Source organism: Aspergillus caelatus, assembly GCF_009193585.1.
Source record: "Aspergillus caelatus strain CBS 763.97 unplaced genomic scaffold BDV27scaffold_331, whole genome shotgun sequence".
NCBI classification, from domain to species: domain Eukaryota; kingdom Fungi; phylum Ascomycota; class Eurotiomycetes; order Eurotiales; family Aspergillaceae; genus Aspergillus; species Aspergillus caelatus.
Window position 1 is genome coordinate 1 of NW_022475594.1, and position 10,602 is coordinate 10,602.

The 10,602-nt window shown below is 48.2% G+C and overlaps 5 protein-coding genes across 5 annotated transcripts in view; 3 read left to right on the forward strand and 2 right to left on the reverse strand.

Annotated features, from left to right (window-relative positions):
- Positions 1–167: 167 nt before the first annotated feature.
- BDV27DRAFT_150403 (ergosterol biosynthesis ERG4/ERG24) lies at positions 168–1,723 on the forward strand (the record flags this gene model as incomplete). The annotated part of the gene is made up of 5 exons (XM_032071221.1): positions 168–340; positions 428–941; positions 993–1,018; positions 1,075–1,482; positions 1,540–1,723. 5 exons carry the CDS (start codon positions 168–170, stop codon positions 1,721–1,723), a joined length of 1,305 nt encoding a protein of 434 aa, XP_031921542.1.
- Positions 1,724–2,693: 970 nt separating this feature from the next.
- Positions 2,694–4,219, forward strand: BDV27DRAFT_150404 (major facilitator superfamily domain-containing protein; the record flags this gene model as incomplete). The annotated part of the gene is made up of 4 exons (XM_032071222.1): positions 2,694–3,270; positions 3,332–3,576; positions 3,640–3,964; positions 4,035–4,219. The coding sequence occupies 4 exons, from the start codon at positions 2,694–2,696 to the stop codon at positions 4,217–4,219; spliced, it is 1,332 nt and encodes a 443-aa protein (XP_031921543.1).
- A 755-nt stretch (positions 4,220–4,974) lies between these two features.
- On the reverse strand, positions 4,975–6,919 carry BDV27DRAFT_137670 (Zn(II)2Cys6 transcription factor). The gene is made up of 2 exons (XM_032069045.1): positions 6,067–6,919; positions 4,975–5,926 (listed from the first exon to the last, which is right to left on the reverse strand). Exons 1-2 carry the CDS (start codon positions 6,751–6,753, stop codon positions 5,081–5,083), a joined length of 1,533 nt encoding a protein of 510 aa, XP_031921544.1. The 5' UTR covers positions 6,754–6,919; the 3' UTR covers positions 4,975–5,080.
- A 250-nt stretch (positions 6,920–7,169) lies between these two features.
- Positions 7,170–8,379, forward strand: BDV27DRAFT_169391 (phytanoyl-CoA dioxygenase family protein). Its single transcript, XM_032075019.1, has one exon. The coding sequence runs from the start codon at positions 7,408–7,410 to the stop codon at positions 8,314–8,316; it is 909 nt and encodes a 302-aa protein (XP_031921545.1). The 5' UTR covers positions 7,170–7,407; the 3' UTR covers positions 8,317–8,379.
- A 611-nt stretch (positions 8,380–8,990) lies between these two features.
- The window catches only part of BDV27DRAFT_169393 (FAD-dependent oxidoreductase), a gene marked incomplete at both ends in the record, with an annotated part of 2,133 nt that continues 521 nt past the window's right edge, over positions 8,991–10,602 (reverse strand). The window contains 5 exons of the mRNA XM_032075020.1: positions 8,991–9,704; positions 9,774–9,877; positions 9,938–10,041; positions 10,113–10,250; positions 10,311–10,327. Of these exons, the coding sequence (XP_031921546.1) occupies positions 8,991–9,704; positions 9,774–9,877; positions 9,938–10,041; positions 10,113–10,250; positions 10,311–10,327 (1,077 nt within the window). The remainder of the gene's footprint in view (positions 9,705–9,773; positions 9,878–9,937; positions 10,042–10,112; positions 10,251–10,310; positions 10,328–10,602) is intronic.

Here is a 10,602-nt window from a genome sequence, read left to right on the forward strand (position 1 = left end):
AGGAAGGACGGAGCTATTACTTGAGCTGAGAGTAACCCTACATTAAGTCCAATATAAGTATGATTCTTTTAAAGTGCTACGCCTTTGAAAACAACAATCTTTCAACGACCTGTGAACCAAACCCACCCCCACCTCCAACAAAAAAACCCACAGCTCAATCACCGGCAATGGTCTCTATGCAGAGGAAGACTCCTGCTGATGCTCTGGCTGCTAAAAGGGCCAAAGAAGACGAGTCAGATACCCACACCTCTATAGATGGCGCTTCAGATGAATTCGAGTTTGGTGGTTCGTTCGGTGCTGCGCTGTTGATGACGGGCTTTCCACTCTTGATGTGGTACATGTGGATTGGCGCAACATATTATGATGGCAAGCTTCCTCTGCCCGATACAAATCAGACCCTAGCCGACTTTGTTTTTCACCTATGCAGATTAATTTATGAGGGAGCTTATCCAACCGCGAAAGCATGGGCAATCTACTGGACATTCTTCATCCTAGAGGCTGTCATGTACTGCTATATGCCAGGCGTTTCGAGCGTGGGGCGGCCACTGAAGCACGAAGGAGGGAAAAAGCTTCCCTACTACTGCTCCGCCTATTGCAGTTTCTATGCGACGCTTACCATCGCTGCTGTCTTGCATTTCACTCGTGTCTTCCCTTTGTACACCCTGATTGACGAATTTGGATCTATTATGAGTGTCGCTATCCTGTCCGGCTACCTGAATAGCTCTATCGTCTACATCCAAGCTATACTGCGCGGGCGAACCCACAGGTTGTCGGGCTCCCCTGTCTATGATTTCTTCATGGGTGCTGAGCTGAATCCCCGCATTGGTATCTTGGACTTCAAGATGTTCTATGAGGTCAGAATCCCGTGGTTTATTTTGTTCCTTATCACCTGCTCTGCGGCAGCTCGTCAGTATGATATCTACGGCTACGTCTCGGCGGAGGTAGCGTTCTTAGCTGGAGCGCATTACCTGTACACCAATGCCTGCGTCAAGGCTGAGCAGATGATAATCACAAGCTGGTAAGTCTTTCGAAAATCTAGGGCTCGACGAATTAGCCGAGCTGATGCCGGAACAGGGACATGTATTTTGAAAAGCTGGGGTTTCTGCTTACCTTCTGGAATATGGCTGGTGTGCCGTTCACTTATTGCCATTGCGCCCTTTATCTAGCCAACCATGATCCTTCGGAATATCGCTGGAATCGTTACTGCCTTTCCGCGTTCGCTGTTCTATATATCTTCTTTTACTGGGTGTGGGATAGCTCAAATGGCCAAAAGAACGCCTTTCGCCACCAAGAAAAGGGTCAGCTCTTCAAGCGGAATACTTTCCCTCAAGTTCCGTGGCAGGCTATCAAGAACCCCAAAGTAATTGAAACTGATACGGGCGATAATATCATGGTTGATGGCTGGTTTGCAATAGTACGGAAGCCAAACTATGTTCCTGACATGTTCTTTTCTATGTCTTGGGGTCTCATCACCGGTTTCAAGTAAGAGATTCTGTTTGCAAAAGTCATGAGTTGTCAGAACTAACTGCCTGCTATTAGGAGCCCATTCCCTTGGTTTTATTTTATTTTCTTCATGATCATGATTATCCACCGCACCAATCGGGACATTAACAGATGCCGGAGGAAGTACGGTGAGGCCTGGAAGCGCTACGAGAGAGAAGTCCCCTACCTATTTATTCCAGTAAGTCTACAAATGGCGAACCTAGGGGGCCAAAATTGCTAACATCGTTGAAGTATGTGATTTAATTTGTGGGCGCAACATAGAGCAATCATTAGCTCTTCGCTCTCACAAACGATGCTCGAGATTTGGAGCTCTTGTAACATAGCTTTTCCCCACACCTATGACTACCGGGTCTAAGTGCGGTGATTCTGCCCATTTTGGCAAGCATAAAACTCCTGGCTTGTAATAACTGGCCCTGAGATATTCAGTATTGTATTAGTATCGCGATTGCATGTGCAATCCTTTTGGCAACGGTGCTTTGTATAGATTGATAGAACACAGCCTTTGAGGCTTTTCTGTGTAGTTAGCTTTTAGACGTCTTTCACCAATGTCCCAAAGTTATCCCATGAATCTATGATACGGCACCTTAAATTCCTGTTTCTTTTGTCCAAATATCCCAACAAGAAGATTTGTAATTTCTCCGAGAGGGGTTGTGAATGGCGGTTGCTCTGAGAACTACTCGGGAGCACTAATATGAAACCAAATTCCGCAACCGTCATCTAACATCCATGCCTATCTGACAAAACCAAAACTTGCCTATAGGAATATGAGGTGCGATACTAGACACTTTCGTGATGAGCTCCAGGCGCCGCTTTTTTCGTTTTCGACATTCAGCGCCATCTCTACCCTCGAGCCACCGCTTTGCATTTCTCCTGGGCGTTTAGATAAGGTAAAGGATGGACAGGAGGACGGCGGCTACAAGGTTACTGCACTTTTAGTCGTATTTCCCTGACCGAACGTGCAGCCATATTTGAATTTTTGGTTCTTACCAAAGTGGAGATTTAGATTTGGTGGACTTCGGTGACAACGCCAAAAGTCCTTATGTCAATGCGCAACGCCACGAAACTCTCTCTGTTGATTCTCCATCCCTCATGGTACCGACCAAAAACTATTTATGATGCCAACCTTGCCCACTGTGGGGCATCCGACACCAAGATTCTAGAAATTGTGCCTCACATAGATAACCCCGAATATGTCGACCGACGCCAGTAAGAAAGACGATTGCGTGGAACTCAAGCCTTCCATCCAGCACCTTGAGTCTTCTGGTTGTGAGACTCAAGAGGAGAGGGATTCCCTTCCAGCGCCTGCTTGTGCTTCCGACTTCTTTCCGGATGGAGGATATAGAGCCTGGCTCAATGTGGTTGCCGGCTGGTTGACGCTCTTCGCAAGCATAGGATTTACAAATGGGCTATCCGTCTTTCAAAGTTATTATAGCTTGACTATATTGTCTGCATACAGCCCCAGCGACATTGCATGGATTGGCAGCATTCAATTTTGGGGTTGCTTCTTCTTTGGACTATGGGCGGGCCGTCTATCTGACAAGTATGGACCACGAATTCCCCTCGGCATCGGAACATGCTTTCTGGTGCTGGGGATCATGACAGCATCCGTTTCGACCAAATTCTACCAACTCATCCTCTCCCAGGGGCTTTGCATCGGACTTGGGAGTGGACTTGTGTTCCCACCAGCTGTAGCGATCCAGTCTCAGTGGTTTCTGAAAAAACGTGGATTTGTTGTCGGTCTGGTAATGTCAGGCCAAAACTTGGGAGGTGAGTGTGGGCCTAACGGTCTTTTTGTGCATCGTACTGACTGGGGCCCTTTTGTCTCTAGGTGTTGTCTGGCCAATCGTAGTGAATCAGCTGATTGAGTACGACGGAATATCACTAGGCTGGTCGCTACGCATCATTGGCTTTCTGCAGTTATTCCTCATGGTCATCGCGACGCTGCTAGTCCAGGCCCGATTTCACGATATCCCACAGGAGCCTCTCCCACTAAAGGCATTCGCTACAAACGTCCATACTGTCTTATTTACTCTATCCACAGTAATATTTTTCCTTGGCATTTTCGTTCCCTATGTAGGTGACTCTCCATAAGCGAATCTCCATCGATCAGTGTTGACGGCAGCTGCCAACCCGCAGTTCTTCGTCAGCTCGTATGGGATGAAATGGGGTGCTTCGACCGGGGAAGCTCTTTATCTGTCATCAATCTTGAATGCCGCTGCATTCTTTGGATGCTACGCCTGGGGTATTGCCGCCGACGCTTGGATGGGCCATTTTGACACATTGACTCTCGCTGCCTTTTGTGCAGCCATTACAACTTTTGGATGGATTGGCGTGCGTACGTACACCGGCACCGTCGCGTGGAGTGTCGCATATGGCTTCATGTCTGGGGGTGTCCAGGCTCTGTTTTCGCCGTGTCTTTCCTACTTGGCACCCTCACCAGCCTTGATTGCTACCTGGAATGGTGAGAAGCTATCTCAATTGCCACTTCTGTGGGCGTTGGAAGACGTTTTCTTTGGACTGACCATGCACAGGAATATTTCTAACCATATTATCGCTGCCCGTTCTTGGCACTGGTCCAATTGCTGGCCGGCTGCTCTCAAACACGCAGGATGATAACTATTTGCCCATGCAATTATTTACGGGGATCGTCGCAATTGTCGGAAGTTTCCTTTTTCTGGCCACACGCTTTGCCGTGTCTCGCAACGGAGGGATTTAACAAGCCTTATATTCTTTCATTTCAAACTTCCCCGGGCAAAGGGATAACGTTCGTGTCCCTTGTTCTGCTGGCCACTTGTGGTGGCTGATGGAAATTAAAAGGAATCCAATAGCACTAACCTATGATTGCAATACAATATGCTCAATTCGTTTTTCAAAATTTTTTTTCAAAATTTTTTTTCTTTTCATTTCCTCCCCCCACCAAAATAAGAAAAGTCCACTCTGCCAAGGTCCAGTACCTGCATGTACTTGTAGTGTAAAATGATAAAAAAAAAAATGGTTCGCAGAAGCGGAGAGGAGCGGTGGCGAATCAGAGAGCGAACCTAATACGCCTACACAGTTCTTAATAGACCCAAGTGGCCAAGCTAACCCCCGCAAGGTTCCCAATAAGAGCAAGTGGTTCAGCCAATGATATTAGATGATCTTATCTACGCGCACACTTGAGGATGTGGGAAATGGAACTGTTCTCGGTGCCCGCGGGCTTGCCTGTGGGGCTGATGAACATATAGGGTTGGGCGTCCACCGCCACTCGCCAGATCAAGCTAGGGTGGCTTCCAGGCTCCGGCGATCTTTGAGATTGTTCTGATGTGTTTGTAATTTAGTGTTTCAAATCATATTATGAAAGAGCGCGCGGTCTCATCATCATCATAACCCCTTACGGTTGGAATTTGTGTTCAATTGCAATTAGGTACCAAATGGAAATTGATATGACGCACATGAGTGGTCCAATCATATCCTCTTACGGTAAAAAAGATTCTTTGCTCTCGGTTTTTACATTGCACCCAAGTTCTGTGGACAATTCAATGTCCCAACGTAGTTGTGTTATAATATAGAAGACTAGCGCAGACAGACTACGTGGAGATTATCCAAGATATATTACGGTCTGATGCGACCGCATATGCTTTTGCAATCCATAGGGCCCGAAATACAGAGCATTATTTTCAGCCCACAGACTCTCTAGCATTGCCTTCATCTTCGTCACAGCAGATATTGGCGCTTTGTGGGATAACAGCGATCGTAGTATATCCCGTTCCTCTTCCTTAAGGAGGCAGGACCCTACCACGATAGTTGGCCACAGGAGAATGTTTCTGAAATGCGTGTCTATCAACGTTGGTATGAGAGCCAGAGCATGGAGGGCATGCTCCCGAACAATGGATAGTCGGCTCTCATCTCCCGTAAGAGTACCACACCACATAGCGTCGTATGCAAAAATTGTCAGCGCGTGACGATACACTGCTGAAACCGAGAGACTTGGTCCATGTTCAGGATCCAGGGTAGCTGCTAGGACATCATCGGCAAACTCAATTGTCTCAATCATGCCAATTATTGAATCGAATTCCGCCCAGCTTTCGGTGGAACACTCATTAAAGGTCATCTCTGCCTGTCGGCGTATGCAAAGAGCAACCACACGCGGGATCACCTCCAAACATTGATAGATAGGTGAAACAATGATGCCGAAAATCCCGTAGTTTCTGATGATGTCCCAGGAGGGCAGAAGAGAGGTGCGCGTATCTAGCTCAGATTCTGTCCCATTGGTATAGGGCGTAGGGCTGGCTACAAGGGCCACGTATGCGTATAATTCGAAGGTTAGGCCGCAGAGTGTTCGTGAACTGCTCGTTTTGGAGGACGTACTTAGCAGTTGACAGACGACTTGTTTTCCTGCGCGAATATGCATAATTGCCCCTTCATCTTGCAACGGATTGAAAACCTAGGGGAGTAGTATATAGTTAGATCCAGAATATCCGGCTTCAATGTATAAGCTTTTTTTTTGCCACTTTACAGGATTCCGGAATCACTTATGGCTCCAAGCTCACCAAGGATTGAAAGACTGGAAGGTGATGGGCATACTCCAATTAGGTATAGAATCAGCAACGCCAGAAGGGCTCGAAGCCATTCGTATGACTCACTTGATTTTCGCGAGATGATGCCGGTTAGGAGGTGGATCACGCGCCCATAATGTCGGCATACGCACGCCTTGATTTCTGGGGAGCTTTGTTTGCGCTCCAAGTGGGCTCCTCCAAAAGCGAGTAGAGAATGGAGGATCAACTCATCCGAGAAAGCAAGCGGGAGAATATGCGTTAGAAATGGGTTCTTCTCGGGGCCAACAGTTGTCATACATCTGCTAGTCTCGGCGACAAAGTGGGCTAGAAACATGGATGATACGGGGTCCAGGGAGAAACTTTGCGGTGCGATGAGACGCAGACCGTCATCATTACTCCCCGCACCCTCGTCCGATGCAGAAGGTGGAGAGAGGGTTTCCTCGTCGCCGGCGTTCACCTCAGTAAGGACATCTGGGATCGGAGGCCGAGGATCATGAACTAATCGCGACCGGTCGGACTGGGGCTCGCGCCGAATAGTGTCTGGCCATTGACAAGTCTTTCCCTTCAACAAACAGCGAGAACATGCGGGCCGACGCTCGTCACATTTCTTGTGCTGGCGCCGACACACTAGGCAGCCGGATCTGGAACGCGGATAGGGAAGTCGTATTCTTTGCCGAGGATATCTCACGGCATTTTCCCGAGTACCATGCGACATCGTTAGAATACCTGATCGCTTATTGCTTGGAGAAGGGGGGTGTCCAACGAGGCGACAATGAGGGGCCCCAGACGGCTAGATAAGAAGTCGTGGGACCAGACGATGACTTGACTTACCCGACGCCGAGGAGGCGATTAAATTGCTACGTAATCTTCCCCAACTTCCGATCGTCGCTAGGCTCCCATAGGTAGGTATTATTGTCACTTGACCGCGGAGACCGACACTTTGGCAGTGTAGTCCACTAGTGGACCATGTTTGAGAATAGTGGAGTGGAGCCATGGATTAAAGTTTATTCAGCACTAAATGTGTTTCTCTTCGGCTGGTGGTTGGAGATGGAGAGCGGCTAGCGGTTAGATAATCTCATACTAGTTTGCGTGAAGAACATCACGACGCTTACTGTCAAACAACGAGAAGAAAAGCGAAGCGGCAAAGAACCATAATCTATTTGCTTTGTTTTTTTTTTGGCCGGGGGAGCAAAAGTTGTTGAGTTGTTCCCTGCCAGCTCATGGATTAGATATAAATAACATGTCCATCATGACAGAGTGTCTAATCCACACACACACACACACACACACACACACACACATCATCATCCAGTGGGTTTTATAGTGCAACTTCGTTTCTACTCTTCAGAATAACCAGCCCTTATCCGCCATGACTGCTGTCCCTATTCCCCGTGTATCAGCAACCGATGATCCGGAGCGAATCACCCAAGTCCTACGTCAAGCCGGCGCCCTCATTGTCGAAGGTCTTTTGTCTAGAGATCAGGTCCAGGACTTGAACAACGAACTTGACAAACCGTTAGAGGCTATCAGTTCGGGCTCCAAGCACAATGTTGACCTAATCAAAGAGTTTCACGGCAGCAACACCAAGCGCCTCACAAACGTTACAACCCATAGCAAAATCTTCCGTCACCAAATTATTGAAAACGAACTGGTCCACGCCGTAGCGGAGAGGGTCTTCCACGAAGACTCTGGAACATACTGGATGGGTGCCGCTCAAGTGATCCAGATTGGACCTGGAAACAAAGCTCAGCCGCTTCATCGAGACCAAAGCCAGTACCCAATTTTCGATCTTCTGGGCTCGAAGGCGCCGGAGGCGACCATGAATTGTCTCATTGCCTTGACAGACTTTACTGAAGAAAATGGCGCTACCAGACTTATTCCCGGCTCTCACCTGTGGGAAGATTATTCCGATCTGGGATCACCGGACCAGACCCTTCCGGCTGTTATGAAAGCGGGGGATGCTATTCTTATGAGTGGCAAGACCGTGCACGGTGGCGGGTCGAACAAAACTACTGATGAGCAGCGCCGTGCCCTGGCATTCACTTTGCAGTGTAGCTATTTGACTCCCGAGGAAGCAAATCCATTCATCATTGGATTGGATATTATCAAGAGTATCTCTCCAAGAGCACAGCGGCTTTTGGGCTTCCGCTCGCAATTCCCGAAGCCCTCGCCCGGTCTATGGCAGTCGGACTATTCCGAGATCGCAGACGTTATTGGTCTCACAGGAGACGATCCCGCTCTTGAACGCTTAAGGCAAGGGATCAACGTGAATGTCTAGCAGGAAAATAGGCGCCTCGACGGATACAAGGAACCAGCAATGTAGACGGTAATTCGTCCCGTCCCGTCGACTATCGGACCATCAAAACTTCAGATATGAAATTTCGATGATATTTGTTTTTGTATTTTTACAGCCAGTATGCATAGCAGCTAGAATTCAGACCACTCTTCTCTTTTATACTTTGCTCTTGTCGATAAATCTACATCTATATGATTTTTTCATATAGTTTTACTAGAAGGCTGGCGGTCATTGGTAAGTTCGTAGTGGGTGTTTCTCAGTGCCATCGACCATATTATCAACGTCAGCGTAATGCAGACTGATACTGTTCAAGCTTCCCAGTACTATCTTCGTATCCATTTCTGTAACCTGGATGAATTTCCCCCCCCCCCCCACATCACGCACACACACACACACACACAGAGAGAGAGAGAGAGAGAGAGAGAGAGAGAGTGTGTGTGTGTGTGTGTATGTAAACTGTTGTTCTTGCAACGACCCCATAATTCTCGAACTGTGCTAGGTACCAGCTGCTAGATCTCGGGGGCTCCAATATGGTTTTAAACCAAAAATGGGCTTTCTTGCTTTCTTTCATTTAGTGAGATGTGTTGCCGTTAGCCGTGCTACATATGTTCAAGCTTTCAAATTTGCCAACTAATTCAATGGAATTTATCGCAAAACTATAGTTTAGCCTCCACGCCCAATGCTTCCTCTATCAGATCCACAGCAAGTTCTGCACACCCAAACGAGGACTGATAGCCAGCCCCGCCGGCGCCGTAATTATGGACGACCCATGTATCACCAATGCGCTCCTTCTCCACCCTTGTTCCTCCCTCACGTACTGGCCTCAACCCCACACCGTGCCGGATTATATCAAGATGCTCGATCCCTTTCCCACCAGTCAGAGATGGGCACAGCTTGACTGCCCTCTTCATGATCCTAATAGCAAGGTTAGGATCAACCTGAGAATCCCAATTACCTTTCTGGTAGGAGCCACCGAGGATAGTACCACCGCCGGCAGCCCTCGTCATAACATAGCAGACCTCATCGTCTCCATCATCAGTTCCAGATATATTAACCATCTTGCCCGCATCATTACGGACAACTACTATTTGGCCACGAGCAGGAACCACTGACTTATCTTCCACACCACCGAGTCGAGATGCCATGAGACCAGTGCAATTAACTATCAAGTCAACCGAGCTGCCTGACTGGATCTCTTGAGAGGAAGCTTCCAACACATGTTTAAAATCAGCGCGTCTAAAAACGACACCGTTTTTAAGGCACTGGGACACGAGCCAGGGAAGATATATAGCTGTATTGATACAGACGGAGGTGAAGACCGTAGCGGAATTCACCGAATGATCTAGGGTATCCGTGGAAAGCGTCCGGAACTTCGAGAACCCAAATTAGTGGTCATTGAAACACGCTCATCGTACCAGTCAAAGAAGATGCTTTCTTACATGAGGCACAACATCTTTGAACCAAGGGTTTGGGGCCAGCAACTCAGAAAACCATTCTGCCGAAGCGGATCCATCGTCTTTAGCTCGGCTATAGATCTCACAATCTTTTTCATATTGTTAGCAGTCAATCACATATAACACTTACGGGCCAATGATCTACGGACCTTGTAGATGTACACCTGATTCTGGATGGTTGGTCGCTAGATCCAGCAGCCGCGTCCAGGTCTTTTTGTCCCACTCGGCTGCCAATGTCCCACGTCTTGAGACCCTGGCCGCTCCTCTTGTTAGCCCGGGACTATGTATGAAACTATTTACATCTTCTAGCACCACTCCACTCACGGCATGTAATTGGCCCCGGCCCATGGGGAAGCGTATTCGATGTCATAGTCACCCGGCATATGCTTGGCAGCCACCGTAATCCGGTATCCACTGCGTTCGGATAATAGGAGCGCCGTAGTGAGTCCGGCAACCCCCGCACTGGAAAGATGGGGTTAGATTTAATTCGCTATCGTTGCCACCATAATATTGCTGACTTACCCAATCACAACAACATTCTTCCGTGACATTCTTCAAGGCTAGCGGAGTCTGAACCGACGGTAGATGGTAGAGTTCCGTATATAATCGCCGCGGAGAGATGGGAGGGCAGGAGTAGGAGTGTCGAGTATTTCATCTGAAAACCTTGAGTCACCTCTGGACGTGGAGATAATTTTCTTTCCCCGTCGGACATATTGTATATATATTGAATTGACCCTGGCTGGGACGCACAGCTCCTCCATTTGTCCAGGTTCCCGTGCCACACCCGTAGGGAACCGGGGGTGAAACCCCCCCC